Source organism: Miscanthus floridulus, chromosome 19, assembly GCF_019320115.1.
Source record: "Miscanthus floridulus cultivar M001 chromosome 19, ASM1932011v1, whole genome shotgun sequence".
NCBI lineage: Eukaryota > Viridiplantae > Streptophyta > Magnoliopsida > Poales > Poaceae > Miscanthus > Miscanthus floridulus.
This window is the reverse complement of record NC_089598.1, coordinates 87380038-87403790: the sequence shown is the minus strand read 5'-3', so window position 1 is coordinate 87403790 and position 23753 is coordinate 87380038. Positions and strand designations below refer to the sequence as shown.

The 23753-nt window shown below is 49.0% G+C and overlaps 3 protein-coding genes across 6 annotated transcripts; all 3 read left to right on the top strand.

Moving 5' to 3' along the window:
- The first annotated feature begins 1561 nt into the window (after positions 1 to 1561).
- On the top strand, positions 1562 to 2173 carry LOC136526321 (secreted RxLR effector protein 161-like). Its single transcript, XM_066519024.1, has one exon. It carries the CDS (start codon positions 1562 to 1564, stop codon positions 2171 to 2173), a length of 612 nt encoding a protein of 203 aa, XP_066375121.1.
- A 2927-nt stretch (positions 2174 to 5100) lies between these two features.
- Positions 5101 to 8101, top strand: LOC136529145 (triacylglycerol lipase 2-like). 4 transcript variants are annotated; one of them, XR_010777215.1, is made up of 9 exons: positions 5101 to 5571; positions 5655 to 5795; positions 5881 to 5994; positions 6087 to 6230; positions 6323 to 6363; positions 6483 to 6562; positions 6689 to 6784; positions 6872 to 7633; positions 7712 to 8101. XR_010777215.1 is itself a non-coding variant. In XM_066522211.1 (8 exons), the coding sequence occupies exons 1-8, from the start codon at positions 5260 to 5262 to the stop codon at positions 7192 to 7194; spliced, it is 1251 nt and encodes a 416-aa protein (XP_066378308.1). In that variant the 5' UTR covers positions 5101 to 5259; the 3' UTR covers positions 7195 to 8101. The 4 variants fall into 4 exon arrangements, 1 of the variants encoding a protein (XP_066378308.1); XR_010777217.1 differs by having other exon boundaries at positions 6872 to 7652; positions 7762 to 8101; XR_010777216.1 differs by having other exon boundaries at positions 6872 to 7652; positions 7755 to 8101.
- A 9071-nt stretch (positions 8102 to 17172) lies between these two features.
- On the top strand, positions 17173 to 20807 carry LOC136527666 (uncharacterized). The gene is made up of 3 exons (XM_066520456.1): positions 17173 to 18264; positions 19655 to 19955; positions 20064 to 20807. Exons 1-3 carry the CDS (start codon positions 17371 to 17373, stop codon positions 20198 to 20200), a joined length of 1332 nt encoding a protein of 443 aa, XP_066376553.1. The 5' UTR covers positions 17173 to 17370; the 3' UTR covers positions 20201 to 20807.
- Positions 20808 to 23753: the final 2946 nt, after the last annotated feature.

Genomic DNA, 23753 nt, shown 5'->3' with positions numbered 1-23753 from the left:
GGCTTGATCCATGATGAAGGCAAAGGGCATGCCAACAAGGTTCTAGGGTGAGGCGGTGACCACGACAGTGTTCATACTCAACCACGGGCACACCAAGGCCCTAAAAGGGCAAGACGACATTTGAAGCTTGGTATGGGTGCAAGCCGAGCGTGTCCTTCCTCCAGACATTCGGCTGCATCAGCCACGTTAAGAAGATGAAGCCGGTCCTCACCAAGCTAGAGGACAGGAGCACATCAATGGTGCTCTTGGGCTATGCGGAAGGTACCAAGGCATACCAGCTCTATGACCCACATGGAGACAAGGTGCTTGTCTCGCACGGTGTCGTGTTCGATGAGCAGGCAGCCTAGGACTAGAACAGTCCAAGCACAGGGGAAGCTGGCGGCTTCACCAGCATCTTTGTCATCGAGCACTTGGTCATCCACGGTGGTGAAGACGCTAGAGAGGAGGTGCAGACCACTCTAGCAACAGAGCCGGGCACTCCTAGGGCAGTGCTGAGCACTCCGGGAGGGGCGTCGAGCACTCTAGGAGTGGTGCCAAGCGGTCCTACATTGGTGTTGACCACTCCAGGACAGGTGCCGAGCACTCCTATAGCGGAGCCAAAAGGTCTTGCAGTGGTGCCAACCACTCCAAGACTAGGGTTGAACACTCCTGCAGTGATACCAATCACTCCGAGAGTGGTGACGAGTGGTCCAGGAGTAGTGCTAAGCTCTACAGTCGAGGTGCCGAGCACTCCAGGTGCTGTGCCGACCACTCTAGCAGAACAGGGAACTCCATCGATGTTGATCGAGTTCGCCTCACCTCCAAGTGGCATCACTGAGTTCGTGGATGCCTTCCACGATGGTGAGGAGGTGCGGTTCCGTAGGTTGGACGACATCATCGGCAACACAGGGCCCTCAGGCCTAGCGGGTTGGCTGCTCAATGACCCAGAGCTGCTTCTTGTCAGTGCAGAGGAACCACCCACGTTCGCGCTGGTCGAGCGCGATACAAATTGGTGATGGACGATGCTAGAAGAGATGAAGGCGATCAAGGAAAACGAGACTTGGAAGCTCATTGATCCACCTCCAGGATATCGTCCGATCAGCCTGAAGTGGGTGTACAAGGTCAAGCGGGATGAGCATGACACCATTGTCAAGCACAAGGCGCGCCTCGTCACCCGAGGCTTTGTCTAGCGTGAGGGCATCGACTTTGAGGAAGTCTTTGTGCTGGTAGCGCGCATGGAGTCTGTTTGACTCTTCTGGCTTTGGCAGCAGTGAAGGACTAGCGCGTCTATCATCTGGACGTAAAATTGGCCTTCCTCAATGGCGAGCTGGTGGAGACGGTCTTTGTCAGGCAACCTCCGGGTTTTGCCGTCAAGGGAGCGAAGCATAGGGTGCTCCGACTGCACAAGGCGCTCTACGGGCTACGGCAGGCCCCGCAATCATGGAACGCCAAGCTTGACTCCATACTGAGCGAGCTTGGGTTCACGAGGTGCACAACCGAGCATGCGCTCTACATGCGGCGACGGGGGAAGGAGGAGCTCATCATCGACAGATTTAAGCGCGAGATGGTGGCTCGTTTTTGAATGAGTGATCTTGGCGCGCTCTCCTACTACCTCGGCATCAAGGTGAAACAGGGGAAGGAGGCGCTCATGCTTGGTCAGAGTGTGTACGCCTCGAAGCTGTTGGAGCGAAGCGGCATGGCTGAGTGCAAGCCATGCGTGACTCCGATGGAGGAGCGGCTGAAGTTGACGAAGGCTAGTACCGCGGTGAAGGTAGATGCAACTTTGTACCGGAGCATCGATGGTGGTCTACGCTACCTAGTCCACACGAGGCCGAACATTGCATTTGTCGTGGGCTACGTCAGCCGCTTCATGGAGGATCCCATAGAAGATTACTGGGCTGTGGTGAAGCGGCTACTGTGCTACGTCAAGGGGATGGTGGATCAGGGGATCGTCTTCCCCAAGACCGGTGAAAGTAGGCTGCAGCTCACTGTGTTCAGCGATGTAGACATGGCAGGGGACGTTGACGGATGGTGGAGCACTTCTGGCGTGCTCGTCTTTCTCGGGTCGGCTCCAATCTCATGGCTGTCGCTGAAACAGAAGATAGTGGCGTTGTCCACATGCAAGGCAGAGTACGTAGCGGCGGCTGTAGCGGCGTGCCAAGCTGTGTGGCTGCGCCGGCTACTGGCGAGCTGACCGGTGTGGAAGCTCACCCACCAGCACTGATGGTGGACAACCAGCCCGCCATCACCCTCACGAAGAATCCGGTTCTCCATGACCGGAGCAAGCACATTGATGTCAAGTTTTACTTTCTCAGGGACTATATCGATGGAGGGCAGATCGTCATTAAGTTCATCGAAACTGGTCGGCAACTCGTGGACGTCATCACCAAGCCGCTCGGCCGTCTTCGACTCACAGAGCTGAAGAAGATGATCGGTATGGAGGGGGTTCTAGGGTTAGCAGCAGGATTAGGGGAAAGAATTGTTAGGTAATCTGCTGCTCTCCTTGTGTGAACGCGCGGTAGGGACAGACGGCGCTGAAAAGGGCTTAATGTTGTTGCACTGTAGCAGCTGCAGGGGCAGACGCCGAATGACTCACCTGCCGCACTGTAACCACAGGGGCAGGCACCGAAGTCAGCCCTGCTCGTAGGCGCCGAAGTCAGTCCTGCTGTCATATCTAGTCACTGTAGCAACATGGCAGCCTGACATATTGTGTACTAGGATTAGATGGATAGAGTTGTATATATAACTCAGTAAAGAGAGCGAGTTCAGTTTGCCATCTTCTCTATAGAGCTCCGGTCAACACTGGTGTTTATACTGCGTGTGTACTCTGTTCTCCCTTTTGTCTTCTATCTCTAACCATAGTATTGATCGCCAACAACAATTTATGGTCGATATCGCTAGTATATGCTCCACAACACTAGTGGATGGTCGGATAACTCCGTGGAGATCCAGAGGCCTAACGAGGAGTTGATCGCCGCCGCCGTCGTGTGGCACTGAACTGCTATTGCCGGCTGTTTGTGCGCTTGTCTGCAGCTAATGGTTCCTGTATACAGTCTGCTCCTGCTACTAGATCGCTGGCAAATACTGCTGCTCTGTTGATGGCTAGCCGCTGCTCCTACTAATGGCCGGCAACTACTGCTGTTGCTGATGGCTAGCTACTGTTCCTTCTACTTACTGATATCTGGTAGGTGCACGCGCATGACTGCTGGTTGCCGGCTAATGGCAGACTATTATTTGCCGGCTGGAACTGCTGCGCTAGGGCGCGACGTATGAAGGAGGCGGCGGCGGCGTAGGTAGCGTGACCGCGATGACCTTCGCACGAGAAAAAAAAGGTACCCAAAAAAAACCTGAGGACTAAATTTTGATTTTTTTTTTAGAAGTGAAAATATTTGGTATTATTAGAGATGGCCTTTTTTTTTAAAGACGATAAAAGTTTTGCCGGATTTTTATTAGACGGGAAAAAAGAAAAAAAAAAGTAAACGGGATATTTACAAAAACAACTAGCCAACTAAAAAGACGCCACTCCCCTAGCACGCAGGCCGGCAACCCAACTGAGTACAACTGAATTAAGACAAGAACAAATTCCTCCCTCTTCAACACCAAAAACAACAAACAGGAGGTAACCGACACCAAACTCCTCAGTAGCACTAATCGCCCTTTGTATTTGATCCTGTCGCCAACTGATTTTGTTCTATCTCTCCCTTGCACAGGAGTGCAACTTGTCTTGGCTGTAACACCGTGTTCTGAAAAGTCCTTCTATTTCGTTCCTTCCAAACAATTCACCAAAAATATATCAGGACACCGTCGAACACTTTTCTTTGGTTTTTTTCAATCTTCATGCGACATCTGCGCCAATAGTTATGTAGTGATCCATTTGTTGCAACAGAGTCCAGCAAAGATAATCGAAGCCATTGTTTGAGAAGGGACCAAACTTGTTTCGAGAATACACAATCTTTGCATAGATGTGTTGGCGTTTCCGGTTCTACTCCACAGAGCTTGCATATATAGGGTCATTTGGCCACTGTCTTTTCATCATATTGTTGGTTGTAAGAATTTTTTTTGTGTAGCAGAGTTCACGCAAAAAATCTACATTTTGATTCGGCCTTTGCTTTCCAGATCGGCATAATTTTCAACTTACTGAAAGCCCCTTAAAACTGAATATTGTAAGTGCTCTTGGTCGTGTATTCGCCATCAGACGTCCAACACCAATAGATATAGTGTCTTCCCTGTTTTCAACAAGCATAGTGTGGCTGACAGCTTGCCATAGCGTCACATATTCATTCAACTCTTGCGGCGTTAGAATCGGTAGGATGTGAGCTATCCAACGATTATCCAGTAGGGCCTTTTGCACCGTGATGTTTTTCCTTTTTGCTTTCGAGAACAACGTCGGAGCTATCGTCTTGGGTGCACGCCCATCTAATCCAGGATGAAGTCCAGAATGTAGCAAATTTCCCATTACCAATAGTGACCACCATTGATGCCGCAAATAACATGGAGTTTTTTGGAGGAAAATTTAGAAAACTCTTGAAAAATGCTCTAAGTTGCCAAATAGGTCCGACCAAATTCAGATTGTTCTCGTTTTTGTTCTGACAAAGGTGTACTTCTGTAACTTTCTGTACGCCCTTACTAGGATTGCATACGATATCCTAGTATATATCTCATTTTAATACTCATGCAGAACAGTTGAATTTGGCATATATCAGGGACATCTAGATAGCATGCTCCAGTGATGATACCCGAATGTTTGTTGCCCTATAAATTGCAAATAAGTTGCACTGGTACAAATAGATAATGTTACCTTTTCGTCTACAACATTCCTAGTGGTCCTGAACAGAACTTGGGATCACAGAATTGTTGTGAAGTGAGACCTACGGCCTATTCATTCTCATCATCAAGATGGCGTGATTGCATTATGACAACTACTTCTGTTTTCTTTTCCCACCTGATTAGCTCATGGTTATTCAATCTCACATTCAATACTTACAAGATCTACGGTGATAGATTATTTTTCTCATGCTCATGCTTCTCTGAGAGAAAACAATAACCAATAAGTAGAAACGAAACTCTCATACATAGCACAGCCTGTTCTATAAATTAGTGTTCCTTACAAGTCAGTGTTGAAGCTAGAAACTCAGTGTCATTCAGAGGTCATCCCTGCAGCTGCCCCCCACCCTACCTATTCTTGGAAGCACACAAAATTGTAGCTTATATCCTGTAGTCCCGTTCATGGTTTGACAGAAGTTTCAGTTCTAGTGCCAAAAATCATAGTTCTCAATAGAGATGGCTCAGGATCTCTATCTACTCTTCCTTATTCTTTTCATTGCCTTGAACCTGCAAATTGTTCTCTCATGGAGGATGCAGAATTCTACAAACGATATTAGTGATGATCAATGCCCCCCACAACCCCACCCTTTTGGTATGTGCAAGTCACGAGTAGCAGCTTATGGCTATCCTTGTGAAGAATATCATGTAACAACAGAGGATGGCTATATTCTTAGCTTAAAGAGGATCCCCCATGGTCTTTCTAATGCTACCAGTAACTCGACTGAGGATACGAGGACACCAGTACTACTATTCCATGGGCTGCTGGTGGTAAGCACATTGTTGAACATAACACATGTGATTCAAATCCTGTTCACAGCTGATGAAAAAACATGAATTTGCTGATTGGACAGGATGGTTTCTGTTGGGTACTGAGTACACCGAAACAATCACTAGGCTTCATTTTGGCTGATGGTGGGTTTGATGTTTGGATCGCCAACTGTCGTGGAACAAAGTCCAGTCGCAGACATACCACCCTCACCCCAGAAGACCCGGTTACGTTCGCATCTCTGGTTTGAATTTGATCAAGAAACCGTATGTCAAAATATTTCACTAAAACAATACTAATCCTCTTTGCAGGCTTTTTGGGACTGGACATGGGACCAACTTGCTGATTATGATCTTCCTGCTGTACTTCAGTTTGTCTATAACCAAACAGGAGGCCAGAAAGTCCACTATATTGGCCACTCCCTGGTAACCATGCACGTGACCTTATTATTTAGTATACCATCGACTTGGGTCTTGGAACTGGGAGAAGATGCTGAAACTTTTGCTCTTTTTTCTAGGGGACCTTGATTATGCTTGCAGCCCTCTCAGATAACAAGTTAACAGACGTAGTGCGATCAGCCGCGTTGCTCTGCCCAATTGCTTATCTGAACAGGATGAAATCAAGGCTCATCTTGCTTGCGGCTCGTATCTTCCTCGCAGAAGTAAAGCAGTGTAGAACGAACCCACTTATTCTTATTGTTGATTAGAATGGCCATGTTCAGTGTTTTTGTATCTATGTTTCTGTATCATGCAGACAATTCACATGCTAGGTTATCACGAGTTCAATCCTCTTGGGTAGGCATTTCTTCTACAACTTCTTGTGATTCCTATTAGGAAGAAGATAAATGCACATAATACTAGCTCAATCCTAGAAAGTTGTTTGCTACAAATGTTCTGCTCCATGACATTGACAGGCGAGTTGCACAAGAACTGTTAGGAGAAGTCTGCGTCGACCCAGACGTCGACTGTTATGATCTATTTTCATCTGTAGCAGGTAACAGTGTTACCTCCACTCCACCTTAGTTAATTTACTCCAAACAAATATATAAAACATTAATGCTTTGGCTGTGATCATATCGTACTAACTGTGGCTTTTATGAATTTGATCCCCTGATGGAAGGACCGGACTGCTGCCTCAATGCTTCGACTACATGCATCTTCCTGCAGCACGGTCCACAATCAACCTCTGTCAAAAACATGGTCCACATGTCGCAGCGTAAGAATCTTTATCAGAAACGAAGGAATCTGTCGCCCAAACAAAGAGCCCAGCTGCTTATATATGTAAAATTTTATGTGTCACAAGTGGTCAGGAAATCATCGATCAGAAAGTACGACTACGGAAACGAGAAGGAGAACATGAGGCACTACAATCAGACACGGCCCCCGCCATACGATCTCTCGTCCATCCCGAGGCATGTCCCCTTGTTCCTCACCCATGGAGGCCAAGATTTTCTCGGCGACGTCCCTGACACCAGACACCTCCTGCGGACGCTCATCAGGGAGCATGACAGCGATGACATCGAGGTGCTGTACATGCCTGACTATGCGCACGGCGACTTTGTCATGGGCTACAATGCTCCACAACTCATATACAAGCCCATGGTGGAATTCTTCAAGCGTCACTGAGAGCTTAATACTAGTAAATGTCCTTTTCTATACTGACCTAAACGTGAACAATATGCCTACCTTTTTTTATGTTTCTCAACAATAAGCATCCCGTGGTGACAGCAAACCATATATATGCCAACAAGCAACTCCTTATAAAATGCTTATATGTATACAGCCTGGCCTTGCTATTCACAAATGTGTATCAGCTTCTCCTGCTTCTAATACTTGACAGGCAGCAATTATAATTTCAGGTCACTTCTTGGTATATGAAAGTTTGAGGTAAACCTTAGTATCTGCCGGTATGCAATAGATGCAGCCTGTAAGGCAATGCTACGGTTTCATGGAATCGATTTGATTGCTGTATAATGCTGGACCAGGCCTGTTCTGGACCAATTTGCGTACTGTTCTGGAAATTTTAGAGCTTGGCCCAGCCCGATATACTACATGATTTGGCCCGGTAGGGCAATTCAGCTCAGGTGCACACTTTCTTTTGTCCTTTTCTTCTGTTGTTTGAGTTGGCCTGGTTTCCCATCAGAAATCAGAAATCAGAATTCAGAAAGAACTGAGGAAGCCAGCAGGGCCCAGGTCCAGGTGTTCTTCTGAACTGCCTACCAGAACTTTTTGACGGAGGCCTGATGAATGAAAGAAGAAAAGAATGGCCCCGTGTCCTCTTTCTGAATTCCTTGCGGTGGCCGGTGGGTAGATGCTGCCGCTGAGCTGGGAGCGGCAACTGTTGCCATCAAGCTTGATGGGACCTGAGATATTTGGCGCCTGGAGGTCGTGGAGAACCGGAGATGCATGTGCTTGCAATAATGCAGTTTCATAACTCTGACGACTTATTACTACTGATAATCGCGTTATGCTATTACAACTTTCCTTGTATGCTGAACCATGACCATTTCAAGTAACTAATTCTGTGAGGAAAGTTTCCATGCTCGGAAACACGGAAGTGTCCCTAGTGCATTTCTTTTCTCAAGTTAGAAGCGGCAAATTCTCAAGAGTTGCCCTACCTCCAATTTGAGCCAGAAGCTCGCTGATATGTGTGGCTCTCCTCCCTTTGCCAACAAAAGGAGTTATCCGTGCTATCTCACCGCCCAAAGGGGCAGGGAAATGGTCATGAATCCTCATTGACATCAGATTATCCCTCCCTTAATAATGCTCTAGTCAATTGGTCTCCGACCTATCCCGCTAATTATTAAACAAAAAAAAAGAATTGCAATTACATGTTTAATCGAAAACAAAAAGTCCCCTGGTGGCTGGGGCCTTGACAACAGTTGTGGCCTCTCTCCTCACTTGAAAGAAAAGGGGGGCGTTCTGACGGGTTCGTGTCAACTGTCAAGCGCTCAAGCAGCCCTTCAGAGTTTCAGCGGGGATAACGAACAGGTGGTGCCAACTCCTGATCCATCTGATAAGCACCAAGCTTAGCCAGTACTGTCTGTATCTGGTCATGTACTTACTTACTACAACAATCCAACATGCCTGATAAGCCAACCAAGGAGAAAAAGAAAACACCTGGTCTGACCTGACCTGGCTCCCATGTTTCATCAATCAATCCATTAATGAGGGAGTAGCTATCAAATTGGGACACAGCACGAGCGTAACACAACTGAAGAGGGAAATAAAAAAGCTTAGCCATTTCTTTACGAGTGCGGTACTGCGGCGTATGCGTGACTCAGCACCGGCGTTGTGTCCCTTTGCCGAGCCGTCAACTTCAGAGTGCGGGAAGCATGAGGCCACCGGCAAAACGACGACACCTCCGCCGACCGAGAGAAACAGGACGCGCGCGCACGGTGCCCTCTGCCTACCTGGACCTGGACGAACCGCGGCGCGTGACGACACGTCGCGCCGCGTCGAGAACCTTCGCCTGTTTGCTTAGATTATAATCTGTACTTTTTCAACCAACGAATAGTATTTTTCTCTCACAATAAATTAGTCAACAGTATTTTTCGTGATGGCTTATGAGGCGAGCGAACAGGACACTTGTGCCGCGGCCGTGGGCGGCTCCTGATTAGCGCGGGGGCGACGGGACGGGCGAGGCAAGTGAGATACGTAGATCTCTCCGTGCTGTCTGGATCACACAGCACGTGATGGTTGCGATCGATCACTTCACGGGGTCTTGGTTGGCCGTGTTCTTCGTCGCACCGTCAGGCGGGGGTGAAGCGTTGGTGATCGGGAGTTCGAGCGGTATCTGTTAAAATCAGTTAGGATATCTAGCAGTAGATCTAGGGTTCGTTTCTTTGAATACGGGATAAACAGAGGGGAAAGAACGGGGAGATGAAAAGAGAGGTGTTGGTGTTGAACCTGAGCCCTCGGAGGAAGTCGCGGTTGAGCTGGCCATCTCAGCTTCGGTGACGGAGGCAGCACACGGGCAGCGACGGGTGGAGTAGAGGTGGCACGGACGTCGATGCAGACGGACGGCGAAGTCAGCGGAGCTTCCCGTCGCTGGCTGCGCACCCTCTTAGATCGGTCTAGGGTTTGTCGGTGGGGTTTGCGGCTCATGGTGAACCTCGTACCTCAAACCGCCGGCCTCCCACCTCTTTATATAGCGCAGTGCGACGGGGACCCACCAACCATGTAGGGTTGGGCGCCCCCGATCAGGGCGCGTGACCAAGGCCCAATAGGTCATTGGGCTTATTGGTTGGGAGATCAATCTAACATTCTCCCCCTTGATCTCACTGTTACTTTCATCTTTAAACTTTAAACTTCAATCCTTTTATCCTTACTCATTTCTTCACAGATGATGCATAGAGCATGTTTCATCGTTACGGTCAATCGCCGATAGATTTAACAGCTACAATGCACGTCTCTGATCTGAAATAGTTACTTTAACTTTTGGGCCCTTTATAGTCCAGGAATCATAGGCTTTCCCTTAAACCCATGCCGGCTACATGTTCTCTGAACACGTTGGGTGGTAAGCCTTTTGTAAGCGGATCCGCGAGTATCTTTTCGGTACTTATATGCTCAAGACTTATCATTTGATCCCGGACTTTATCCTTCACAACATAATACTTTATGTCAATGTGTTTGGCAGCACCACTTGACCTATTGTTGTGAGCATACTGTATTGCTGGATTATTATCGCAGTATAACTTCAGTGGTCTATTGATGTCGTCAACCACCTTCAAACCGGGTATGAACTTCTTTAGCCAGTTCACCTGCCCCGTTGCCTCATAACACGCTACAAACTCGGTATACATTATGGACGATGTAGTGACGGTTTGCTTTGAGCTTTTTCATGAAATAGCTCCCCCTGCGAGAGTGAACACATATCCAGACGTGGATTTTCTATTATCTCCCGCATAATCAGAATCTGAATATCCCACTATATGGAGTGAATCAGATCTTCTATACGTCATCATGAGGCCTTTCGTTCCTTGCAAATAACGCAAGACTTTCTTTACCAATTTCTAGTATTCTATTCCAGGATTGCTCTGGAATCTGCCAAGTAACCCGGTAACAAATGCCAAGTCAGGGCGCGTACACACTTGAGCATATTGCAAGCTTCCGACAGCTGAAGCATATGGAACCACTTTCATTTGATCGATCTCATATTGGTTCCTAGGGCATTGAAAATCTCCATATCTGTCGCCCTTGACTATAGGAACAGATGAGGGACTACATTTGTGCATACTGAATTTCTTTAAGACTTTTTTTATGTATGTCTTTTGTGACAGTCATAATACCCCTTTACTTATATCTCGGTGAATCTCGATCCCTAGAACGAACGAAGCTTCGCCAAGATCTTTCATATCAAATTTTGAGGACAAAAACTTCTTTGTTTCCAGTAGTAGACTGACATCACTACTAGCAAGTAAGATATCATCCACATACATGACAAAGAAGATAAACTTTCCATTCTTAAACTTTGCGTAGACATAATTGTCCTCAACATTATCTTTAAACCCAAAATTCTTTATTGTCTGATCAAACTTCAAGTACCACTGTCTTGAAGCTTGTTTTAATCCATAAATGGATTTCTTTAGGCGGCATCCCAAACGTTCTTTTCCTTCCATGACAAAACCTTTCAGTTGTGCCATGTAAACATTTTCTTCTAAGTCTCCGTTGAGAAATGTCGTCTTTACATCCATCTGATGTAATTCTAAATCGTAATGTGCCACTAATGTCATTATGATTCTGAAGGAATCCTTACATGAGACTGGAGAAAAGGTCTCATTGTAATTAATCCATTCTCTTTGTGTAAAGCCTTTTGCCATAAGTCGGGCTTTATATCTCTCTATATTCTCTTGAGAGTCAAGTTTTATTTTGTAGACCTATTTACAGCCTACTGTTTTGGCTCCTTTAGGAATTATCTCCAAATTCCAAACTTTATTTGCATTCATTGATCTCATTTCATCTTCCATGGCCTCAAGCCACTTTGATGAATGATCATTTTTCATGGCTTCTTCAAATGAGGTGGGATCATCCTCCATTTGAAATTCTTCAGTGTTGTACACTTCATAATCAGCAGGAATAACTGATTTTCTAACTCTTTGAGACCTTCTAGGGGCCTCCTCATTTGTCACATTTTCTGTTTGAGGCTGTTGTTCCTCCCCCTCATGTGTGGCAATAGTTTCTATAGGATCCTGAGGAACAGGTTCCTCATCATCATTCATTGTTGCCACAGGCGGGATAACAACAGGTGCTGGCACCACAGTGTCTTGTACTGTCGGTGCAGTAACAGCAGGTAATGAGAAAAATGGCTCATGAATGATCGGAGTTGGTGCATACACCCGCTTCTCTTCAAGGTCAATTTCTCGAGCTACCATGCTCCCCCTAATCATTTCATCCTTTAGGAAGACAGCGTGTCTCGTTTCCACAAACTTTGTATGTCTGTTAGGACAGTAGAAACGAAAACCTTTTGACTTTTCTGGGTAGCCAATGAAATGGCAACTCACTGTTTTGGGATCTAGCTTCCCAATGTTTGGGTTAAAAACTTTAGCCTCAGCAGGGCTCCCCCACACACGCAAGTGGTTAAGTGAGGGTACTCTTCCTGTCCACAACTCATACGGTATTTTGGGCACCGACTTACTTGGTACTCTATTGAGAATATGAATGGCGGTTTTTAACGCCTCTATCCACAGACTCATCGGTAAAGTGGAGTAATTTATTATACTACGCACCATATCCATCAGGGTACGGTTACGCCTTCAGCTACTCCATTCTGCTGATGTTCGCCCGGTGTTGAATACTGGGCGACTATATCATTCTCCTGTAAGAACCTTGCAAAAGGTCCAGGAACTTGTCCATATGGGGTATGCCGACCGTAGTACTCTCCCCCACGGTCAGACCTGACTATCTTAATCTTTAAATCATGCTGATTTTCAACTTCTACTTTAAATATTTTGAATTTATCCAACGCTTCTATTCTTTCTTTAATTGGATAAATATAGCCAAAGCGAGAGTAATCGTCTGTGAATGTTATGAATGAATCATAATCATCCACACTTTTCACAGGAAAAGGACCACATATGTCTGTGTGAATAATCTGTAGAATTCCTGCGCTTCGTTTGGCATCTTTCTTAATTTTCTTTACATATTTTCCTTTTATGCAATCTCTACATTGTTCTAAATCTGAGAGCTCTAATGGAGGAAGAATATCATTCTTAACCAGTCTTTCTATTCTCCCCCTCGAAATATGGCCTAAACGACAGTGCCATAATTTCGACAACGCATCGTGAGCTCTCTTTCGTTTTCTGTTTGCATTGTTCGATGAGGATACATTCTCATTCACATCACATACGGAATTCACATTTTCACGAAGTGATAACAAATAAAGCTCGTCTTGTCGGAAGGCAAGACCAACACATTTATTATTAAACAATATCTGACATTTGCCATTTCCAAAATGGCAATCATAACCATCATGGTCCAACTTTGATACACTAATCAAGTTTCTTTGCAAAGAAGGTACATAAAGAACATCTCGAAGAAAAAGTATGAAGCCATCAGCAAGCTCTAGAGGAAGATCACCAACGGCCTCAACATCTGCTTGTACACCATTTGCGACTTTAATGAAACTTTCGCTTCTTTGCAAAGTTCTCATCGAACGGAATCCCTGTTAAGAATTAGCAACATGAATAGTTGCACCTGAATCAATCCACCAAGTAGATTTTGAAAACTTTACATACAAGGATTCATTTACGAACGTAATAATGTTCTCACCTTTATTTTTCATTATCATCTTTAGGAAATCGGGACAATTCTTCTTATAATGTCCCGTCTTCTTACAATGGAGACACTGGTCTTTTTCCACTAGGAATTGCTTGTTCTGAGACTGTTGCATGGGACCTTTTCCAAATGACTTGGAGGAAGAGCTGTTATTATAGTTCTTTTTCTTATCTTTTAGGTAGTTGACAGTACCACCCTGTGAAACTTTTATTCTTTCCTCCTCCTGCACACACATGGCTATGAGCTTTTCTAAATCCCATTTTTCAGGCTGTATATTGTAATTAACAACAAAGGTGTCAAATTCTTTGGGCAAAGAAGCAAAAATCAAATGAATAAGAAACTCATCCTTGAGTGCCAAATCCATTGGTTTGAGCTTAGATGCCAGATTGCTCATTCTCAGTATGTGCTCTCTAATGCCACTGCCGCCACCTGAGTACCTTTCTGTAACCAGTTGCTTGATCAGCTGTGTTGCATATGTCTTTGAAGAGCCAGTAAACTGACTCTTTATTCTTTCTAGGTACTCTGTGACTGTGTCACAGTCTGGAATTGAGCCCACTATTGCAGGCTCAATTGTATTCTTTATCACAGCCAAGCATTTCTTATTGGCTGTGACCCACTTTCTGTTTTCAAGGTCAAAAGACATCTTTATGGGAGCAAAGTCCCGCTCTCTGTTCTGCCATGCAGCATCAGTCTCATCTGTCTCCCTCACCGGTGCCACAGGTTCTCTGGGGCACGGTGTGGTGACAACTCAATCCACCTCAGCGAGGATAAAAACTAGGTCTATCTTTTTCTTCCACTCAATATAGTTATCACCTTTTAGAGTGGGGATCTCTTTGATACAACTCATCAAGTTGTATCCTCCTGAAAACACAATTCAAATAGTGTGAGAACACAAATAATAACAACAACAATTGCATGCCTTAGTTTAACGTTGGTCAAAATTAAAACATACAATTGTTTTATATATTAAATCTACATCACCGTTGGGCAGAAATAGAAATAATGCATAACAAAAAACCATAATAACATCAATATTATAACATTGCTATTAATCAACGTTGGTCAGAATAATAACAACATTATAATAACTGTAAAAATTATCTATGTTTCAAAATTAAATTCTCCCGTTGGTTCGAATTTAATAATGAAAGCAACAATTGTTAAGTACGCAGCGGAAACTTTAATAAATCTTTTAATTCTATTTTCCAGAAACTGTTACAACACTTTACTATTCTCTGAACAAAATTGACGTTGGATCAAAATTGTACAGATTTCAACATCAAAATTCAGTTCGAATTTATCAAATATGAATCAAAAATTTCTGGAAAAAAAAGAAAACATTTCACTGTGTTCGGCCATTTCGGCCCAGAGCAGCGCAACCGGCCCAGCTGCCCGCGGCCCAGCCGCGTGGCGCGCGCTCCCCCGCGCCCAGGCCGCAACCTGGGCCTGGGCCGGGAAATCGGCCTCGCGCCCTATCCCGCCTGGGCTGCGGCGCTGGCCCAATTGATCTCAGCCGCTCGCGCCGATCGGACGGTTGGCCTTCAATATCGCTGGATCAAAACCAGCGAACGCCGTCGCTCCCTGAACCCTAGCCCTCATTCTTTCTCTTTCTCTTCGCCTCACAGCTCTTCCTCAGTCGGTCACCGAGCGACTCAAGCGGACGGCGAATCGATGGAGCCCTGGCGCCGTCGCTGGCCCCCTCGCCGGCGTGCGCGCTCCCCAGCGGGTGAGCGCGCCGCCGTCGAGCGGCCTGGCCGCGGCTCCCCTGTGGCCGGATCCCGGCGAGCGGAGCCCCGACCGGCCTTTCTTTTCCCCGCGCGCCGGCGTGACTGCAGTGCCGCGCAGACGCCGAGGTAGGCCATCCCCTTTCCTTTCTTCCTCTTTCTTTTGATTCGATTTTTCGGATTTGGCCCGATTTGCCGATTAGGGTTAGGGTTAGGGTTGGGATGGCCACTGTTTCCTTTTTCCCCCGATTCGAAATCGGTTCTTTCTTTCCTTTTCCCGAGCTCTCTAGAGTTAGGGTTAGGTGTTCTTCATCCGAACCTTCAAGCTTTCTCAGATCCGAAGGGATCGAGGTTAGGGTTCAACCGAAACCTATGTCGGCCGAAGCCCCTAATGACCGTCCCCTTTCTGTTAGGGTTAGGTTTTCTCTTTCTTGATCCGATTCAAGATCGGACCAACTTCTTTGGGTTTCTTTCGATTGTATTTTCTGATCTAGATCCACGTACTAGATAGTCTGGCTCTGATGCCATTGTTAAAATCAGTTAGGATCTCTAGCAGTAGATCTAGGGTTCGTTTCTTTGAATACGGGATGAACAGAGGGGAAAGAACAGAGAGATGAAGAGAGAGGTGTTGGTGTTGAACCTGAGCCCTTGGAGGGAGTCGCGGTTGAGCTGGCCATCTCAGCTTCGGTGATGGAGACAGCACACGGGCAGCGACGGGTGGAGTAGAGGTGGCACGGACGTCGATGCAGTGCAGACGGACGGCGTAGCAGTGACGACGGCGAAGTCAGCGGAGCTTCCCGTCGCTGGTTGCGCGCCCTCTTAGATCGGTCTAGGGTTTGTCGGTGGGGTTTGCGGCTCACGGTGAACCTCGTACCTCGAGCCGCCGGCCCCCCACCTCTTTATATAGCGCAGTGCGACGGGGGTCCACCAACCATGTAGGGTTGGGCGCCCCCGATCAAGGCGCGTGATCAAGGCCCAATAGACCGTTGGGCTTATTGGTTGGGAGATCAATCTAACAGTATCTAAACTCTCACGTAATCAAGTTGCATACCACGAACCTCTGTAATCATTGGCCAAAAAATCGTTGTATTCGGTGATGATGAGTAGTAGACTGGAGAGAGTCTGTGTCTGTGTCACGCACGCACTACTGATTGGAGTCAGCACACGTCTGGACTTGTAAACTTCTGTACTGCACTCACGGACTCAGGATCACCGATTTCTCTTTTTTTTTTGTAATTTTTTTTCTCTCTTCCTGAACGCCCTCTTTCGCTGGATTCTTCTCGACACACCTGTAAACGAATGAAGTTCCATAATCGAACATGGTTATCATCACTCTACGCCTTCGCCTCCCGAGTCCTGATCGCAGTAAGCAATACAGCATTTCAATATGGGAGACAAAAAAAATCAGCCGGGTTCCTTCCTGCACGCAGCCACGCAGGCAGAGACGCGGCCAAGTTCCCCTTGGCACTGGCCAAGCGTCGACACGGACAGACAGACGGGTCGCTTTCCGCGCCGCGGTAGGGCTGCAGGCTGAAACTGAAAGGCAGCCGAAGCAGAGCCTCGCGATGCCTTTGCCGCGCGACGACCGCCTGACGGCGACGCACCCGCGCGCGAGGGAGTGAGAGGACAGAGGAGGCGTGCGCGGTCGGTCTCCATCCCGGCGCCCGCGCTCCGCCGCCCTGTCCGGGATGCCGTCGATCCGCCTGGCCCCGGCTGCGTGCGACGGGTCTGATACGTCGCTGCGCTTCTCTTAACACTTGGCTGCTGCTGGATAGGTACTGCGGACTCGCAGTTCAACTGCAGACTCTACCGTTATGCCTGTGCCATGGAACAGCGTATGAGTAGGTACTGCATGACAAACAGTACGGTACTCCTGCGAGTCCGAACTGATGACGCTGGATCTTGCAAGTGGGCAAGCTACGACGCAAACACTCCCATGGCATCCGCCGCCGTCCTGTGTGCCCCCGCCACGCACCTGCAATGCACGCGGTCCACCAGACCGGAGATACAGATACCTAGGGGTCCCGAGCGCACGCAACCCCGTTCACAATCACAGCCAGCCAGTCAGCCACCATTATATACTAACCCCACGCCTCCCTCCTCCCGCTCGGATTCCCATTCCATCCCACCTGTACCCGGCCACCGCCGCCACCACCCACGCCACGCCCACACTGCCTGCCCGCCCAAGCAAACGACAGAGCGCGGGCGCGTGGCCGACCGACCAACCAGAGCTGCGCAACGCAATCGAACCGCTCGACTCGATCGACCGACCGATCGCCTCCTTCTTGGAGTCTTGGTCCCCATGGGGCGGCGGCTGAGCGCGTCCGCCGCCGCGTCAGCGGCGGAGCAGCTTCTGCCGCGGGCGCTGAAGCGCGGGGTACCGCTGGAGCGGTGCGCGTCGCGCGCCGACGACGAGCTGCAGTGGTTCCGCTCCTGCCTGCGGTGGGTGTGCATGGACCACTCGGGCCCCGCGCAAGCCGCGCTATCCTGGCTCCTCTTCCTCGTCCTCGCCATCATCGTCCCGGCCGCGGCGCACTTCCTCCTCGCCTTCCGGGCCTCGCGCCGGCCCTTTTCTGCCGTCGTGCAGCTCTCGCTCTCGGCCGCCTCGGCGGCGGGGTTCCTCTGCCTCTCCGCCTCCTTCCGCCGCGTCGGGCTCCGCCGCCTGCTCCACCTCGACAAGCTCCGGGGCAAGAGCGACCGCGTCCGGCTCAACTACACGGCGCGCCTGGCCTTCTCCTTCCGCCACCTCGCCTCCCTCGTCGCGCCCTGCTTCGCCGCCGAGGCCGCGTACAAGGCCTGGTGGTACGCCACCTCCGCCGACCGTGTGCCCTTCTTCGCCAACGACGTCCTCAGCGACGTGCTCGCATGCTCCCTCGAGATGGCCTCCTGGATGTACCGCAGCGCCGTCTACCTCCTCACCTGCGTCCTCTTCCGCCTCATCTGCCACCTCCAGGGGCTCAGGCTCGAGGACTTCGCCGGCTCGCTGCTCGAGGAGGTCGAGGAAGGCCGGGCTGGGGTGGATACCGTGCTCAGAGAGCACCTCGACATCCGCAAGCAGCTCAAGGTCATCAGCCATCGCTTCCGCAAGTTCATCGTCGCCGCCCTGCTCATCGCCACAGCCAGCCAGTTCGCCTCCGTGCTCCTCACCACGCGACGCGACTCCGTCGACGACCTCCTCAACACCGGCGAGCTCGCGGTGAGTCTTATACAACTGCTTAATTGCTCGGTTTCGTGTTCGAATTTTCATGAACTGCACTGCGCTCAATTAGGCACAATTGTTGAATTCCCAAATTCATTCGCTTATCTTTCCTACGGCAAACCTGATTAAGGAAGAGAGAACTTTTTTTTTTGAAACACAGAGAGAACTTTACAGTGTCTGCTTTCTTAATTTTGACGGAATCAATAATTGCCGATGTGTCACGTTTAGAAAAAGCACAACTGGGACAATATATAGAATCATTGAGATGACTGATGGATAGCCTAGGATCAAAATTCGGGCCTATTTCCGGTAATACAGTGCATTCTATGAATTTTAAGATAAATTAAGAGAGAAAATAAAAAACGCATATACCCTTATTTTATTTTCTAATCAAATATTATCATCAACGTGATTAATGATGATTAGTTGATAAATAGAAAATATTTAATGTAAAACTGGTTTTTATCTTCTAGAATGCATTATATTTTAGGATAATTTTTGAATGCTATAATGCACTATATTACAGGACGGAAAGAGTAGAGCCTAATCAAATCAGGAAAACAAAACAGGTGGTCTGAACGCTGAATTGGACTGGGAATTGTGGATGAACTTATCAGCCTGTTACTTGAACTTATCAGCCGGCTTATCAGCTAGAATCTACAGTATTTTTCTCTCACAATAAAACAGCTTCAGCCGGTTTTAACACCAGTCGAACAGCCCCATTGTGACGTAATAGCTCGCTAATTAGCAATAGTGATTAGCGTGGTGTCAGAAACAGCAAACCTGAGGCGTGATGTGATACACGCCCAACTAGTAGCTACGATCTGTCTGGCGCTGGATCTTGATTCTGAAAAGATGTCCTGCTGCACGGCTATTCCTTTCAATTTTGGAGGTAAACAAGCAAAACCACTCTCTGCCTCTCTGCCAAGGCCGTGCGAGTGAGGACAATGATAATGGTACTAATTTAGATCAGAAGCAGAACAGCTAAATTCCAAGTTTCTGTTGCAACTTTACTTCAGCTATTTTGCATTACTACAAATGTGAGTCAACATAGATTGCAGTTTACACGAGACGACACTTCATCTGAAAGAGAATGCTTAACAACTACGTACTCCAGTTAGAAGCATTTTGAACATGCCATGGTCAAAGAGTAGGATTCCTGGACTCGCATCCTTGCACACTCGACAAAGATTCCAGCCTGACAACTAAAAGAAACTCCAGTTTCAGAGTCAGACGGCGATTATGGTAGCCACAAGCTCGCGTATTTATTCCAACGACAATTTCAAAATCCTAACAACGATTCAATGTTTCCATCGCTTTCTTTCTTTTTCTTCCTGACTGACGACTGGGGGATATCCTAATATTTTGTTTTGTTCACATTTTCCAGCTATGTTCAGTTGTGCTCATGTCCGGGCTCATCATAATCCTGAGCAGCGCCGCCAAGATCACCCACCAGGCGCAGGCCCTCACCGGCCACACCACCAAGTGGCACGCCTGTTGCACCATCGAGCCCGTCCTCGAGGATGGGGAGCCCGGGTCCAACCAGAACTCCATGATCGAACAAGAACCCGAGAGCGACAGCGACACAGAGTACAGCGCGGAGACCGGCGACGAAGATCTCCTGGAGAACACCAAGATTCATATGCCGCACGCGCATGTCATCTCCTTCCAAAAGAGGCAGGCACTAGGTAATCAGCTTGCAATTACCCCCTCCTTCCACAGTTTATTCTTTTTTTTCTTTTACCCTGCTCTTATCATCCCATGACTAATTTTCGGCGGTTTTGGATCGCTTGCAGTGACATACTTGGAGAACAACAGAGCCGGGATCACCGTGTTCGGGTTCACGCTGGATCGGTCTTACCTGCACACGATCTTCATGCTCGAGTGGACGCTGTTCCTGTGGCTGCTCGGTAAGACCATCGGCTTCTCGTGAAGAAGACGACAATGGGTGCCCAACGTCTGGGTTGTCGTTTTTGAGAGTTGACGCTTGTCGTGGTTGCCTTTTTTGGGGATGGATTTGGATGTGCTTTGCCTTTCGGTCATCGTAGAAGGGGGGTTAGGGGGAGGCTTTTTCGCGTGAACCGGGCTGCTGGCACGGGAGCGTTGAGCTTGAGCATGTACGCCTCAACGCCTGTGTATGATAGCGATTTTGTATGATGTGTGTAAATTGTGATCTGTGAATATGTGATTGCCCATGTTAACAGCCCTTGTAAATGTGTGTTATACAGTCTCGTTAGTGGGTGTGTATAGGTTCCGTTTACGTCATACAGCGTGGTATACCGGTATTGCAGATTTTTACAATCTCGTGTTGTAAGCCAACAACATGTTGTAGACTTGTGAGAATTTTACATTGTAGAGTTAAAGATCCTTGGGTTTTTTTCTATGAAAACCTCAATATATGGGTGTCACTGTTGTAACACTTGGGTGCTAATCACCAAAGGACAAAAAGCAGGGGATGTGTAATGACCCACGTGGGAGGGTGATTAACGGGAGAATCCGAGGGGCAGCACTGCCTGCCCACCGGCTTTGTAAATAGGAGATCTGTCGTCTCCTATGTACCGTAGTAACTGGAAACCAGTGAAATAAAGAGCTCCCGTCTCCTCCATACATTTGTGTTCTCTCTGTGTGTTTATACTGTGTCTCCGTATTTCTGTGTGTGCATTACAAGAACCGATTTCTCAACATTTTAATCTTCGATAGTTATAAAATTAGTTCAAGATTTGATAGTCTCTTGTGTTTCTCTTGCCTTTTATAGATACTATCTCTTTCTAAAAAAATATACAATTCTAGACCAAAATTGAGTTAGTTCGACTAAGTTTACATAAAACATTATTAACATTTAGGACTCGAAATTAATATTCTATGAAAATATATTTAGTGTGAGTCCAATTATAATTATTTAATATCATTATTAATGTTACCTTTTGGATATATATCAAAGTTGAGATAGATTGACTTGCTAGAAAGCTAGAATTAGACCTTTCATGTGATGGAGGGAGTAATTGTAACACCTCTGGTGTTACGAGTTTGCTTAGCACCAAGATGTAGACCTAAGAGGATTTACCGAAATGATTTTTTCGGATTTTAAAATTTTAACTTATGTTTAAAAGTGTCATTTTGGGCGAATTATATTAAACAACGGGTTAATTAGTTCCTAGATGTTTGTTTCTACGAGTTAGTGTGACGTATGGACTAGTGTATGAAATGCGTAGTGGTTGGAATTAATTCGGTTTAGGCATGTTAAAAATTACGGCAGCACACACGCACGCCGCGCACGTACACAACACACTCATGGACGCCTGTGTGCACGCCTAGCCTCGTCGCTGCCTTGCTGCGCACTGGCCTCGTTGCCAGTCTCGCCTCTGCGGCCGCGCTGCCGATGTCGCTTCTCGGCAGGCTGTCCCGCTGCCGCTACTGCGTCCTAATCTCATGCTGGTTAGCCGCGTCGGGACATGGGCTGCGCGCAGGGTCTTGTCGCCACTATGACATCGCCGTCGGTGATCGTGGCGCATTCCTCGCCTCTTGATCCATCTACCCCATCGTACATCCATGCCGCTTCGCAGTCGTCGCTTAGTGCCCATCGGTCCCGGCTTCTGGGGTGACAAGGCACCTCACTGCCGTCCTGATCACTAGGCGACGTGGTGCGTCCCCAACTTAGAGTCAGTCATCCAATTTATTTGCGTCGCGCTGTGTTGTCGAGTCGTCGTTTGCTCTTTCTTTTCTCTGCACCCCGGCGCGTCAGTTTGCCTATGACATTGTCTTTCTCTTCCTCGCTAGCGTCTTGTCTGAATTTTAATGGGAGCACATGGCTCTGTCGTGCCCACGCCCCCGCTAAGCGCCACCGTCCATCTGCCAGCTTCGTCGCATCATCTCTACGGCACCACGAATGCCTCTGCCCCTCCGTCTGCCTCTGCTCCCCTTTTTCCTTCTATCAGGCAAGCAGTCCGGAGCCCTTACCACCAGAGCAAGGCACGCACGCAAGTAGTGCAGCACCCGCCAAGGCCGCGCCCACCGTCGTCGCGCCTCCTCTCGTCCGTCGCCGGTCCCTCGCGAGTGCGCGCGCGAGCCCCGCGGTCCCATGTGGCACCTGCTTCTCCATGGCGCTGCCTCCTGAGCGCCTTCCCCGCCGCCGCGATCGCGGCCTCAGCACGCCGTGCGCGTGGCCAGCCGCTTCTAGCACCTAGGCCACTCCCATCGTCGGCCATCGCACGCGTGTGCACGCCGCGTCCCCGCCATGGCCGCGCCACCGCAGCACCCGCCGTGTCGTGCCCGCCTCGGTCCACGCCACGGCTAGGCCGGGTCCTTTCGTGGCCCGCACGCCTCCCCGGTCGTCTAGTCATCACGGGCGCACCCCCGTTGTTGCGCCGCTCCACCTCCTGCCGCGCTTCGCGTTGCCCCCGCAACCGCCAAGGCGCATCTCTAGCACGCCCGAGCACACGTGTCCCGCACCGCTCCCCTGATCCCCCGCTCCTCCGTGTGTAGCACCGGCATTCCCTCCTCTTCCTCCCCGCGTCGCGCGCTGCTGTCCGTCATGCCCCGCTCGGGTCTCGCGTCGCGTCTCCATCGTCCGTGCCACTGTAGCGTCCCCGCCGTGGCCGTGCCACCACTGCATCCCCGCCCATCGTTTCCCTTTCGCGTGAGCACGCGAGCCCCACCGCACTGCTACCGCGTCGTCCATCCACAGTCATCCATGTTGGGCCTCCCCTGTCGCTGATGCTCGCCGTGGGTGCTCCACCAGCCGCTCTGGTCGTACTGTTGCCACCCACACATGCGGATGAAGCCGCCTATGCCCCACGCGCCGTCCCGCCATCCCCGCCTAGCCGACGTCGCCGTAGCCAGCGTGCTCGCCACATCGGCTCATGCGGGCATGCTGCCAGGGGTCGCTCGGGTCTTGCTGCGGCTAGCCCGTGGTCACATGGGCTCCCGTGCCCTCACCGGTGGGTTTCTGCCGCCGCCATGCCTTCCTCGGCCGGGATTGACCGTCGACCGGTGCCCTCTGCTCCGTGCTCTATTTTTGGGAGAGAGAAAAGGTGAGAATGGTAAGGAATAAGTCTTTCCAGGGTTCTCGGTGTAAAATACATGACTCTCATGAATAGTGTGTTTGTACTATGGGTTGATTTGAGGAAAGCTCAGGGGCCCTCGTGCAATTTTGCCATCGCACTAGGCTCGTCCGCGCGTGGGCCGGCCATTCTCGGTCGCTGGGCCGCCGACTATTCCACCAGGCCGGTTTGGCTCGTCCCCGCGTGGGCTGACTTGCTGGGCTACGGCCTGCCTGTCGCTTGGGCCATCCGCGCCATTGCTGCTTGCCGCTATGGCCACCGTCCGCTGCCTATGCGCCTGTTGCCGCCACGCCACGGGCCGCTCGTTGGTCCGGCCTGCTGCGCGCGTGGCCGCTCCACGCGGGCCGCGTTGGGGCTGCTGGGCTGGTTAGCGGCTACCGGCCTTTTCGTTTAGAAAACATTTTCCAAATTTAGTTTCAAGGCAAA

Bases quoted from the DNA above. Each gene is read 5' to 3' on its own strand.
- LOC136529145 (XM_066522211.1), top strand. From the start codon at position 5,260: ATGGCTCAGGATCTCTATCTACTCTTCCTTATTCTTTTCATTGCCTTG. The intron at 5,995-6,086 runs GTAACCATGCAC...TCTTTTTTCTAG, and splicing joins ACTATATTGGCCACTCCCTG to GGGACCTTGATTATGCTTGC. The intron at 6,563-6,688 runs GTAACAGTGTTA...CCCTGATGGAAG, and splicing joins TCTATTTTCATCTGTAGCAG to GACCGGACTGCTGCCTCAAT.
- LOC136527666 (XM_066520456.1), top strand. From the start codon at position 17,371: ATGGGGCGGCGGCTGAGCGCGTCCGCCGCCGCGTCAGCGGCGGAGCAG. The intron at 18,265-19,654 runs GTGAGTCTTATA...CACATTTTCCAG, and splicing joins TCAACACCGGCGAGCTCGCG to CTATGTTCAGTTGTGCTCAT. The intron at 19,956-20,063 runs GTAATCAGCTTG...GATCGCTTGCAG, and splicing joins CCAAAAGAGGCAGGCACTAG to TGACATACTTGGAGAACAAC.
- LOC136526321 (XM_066519024.1), top strand. From the start codon at position 1,562: ATGAGTGATCTTGGCGCGCTCTCCTACTACCTCGGCATCAAGGTGAAA.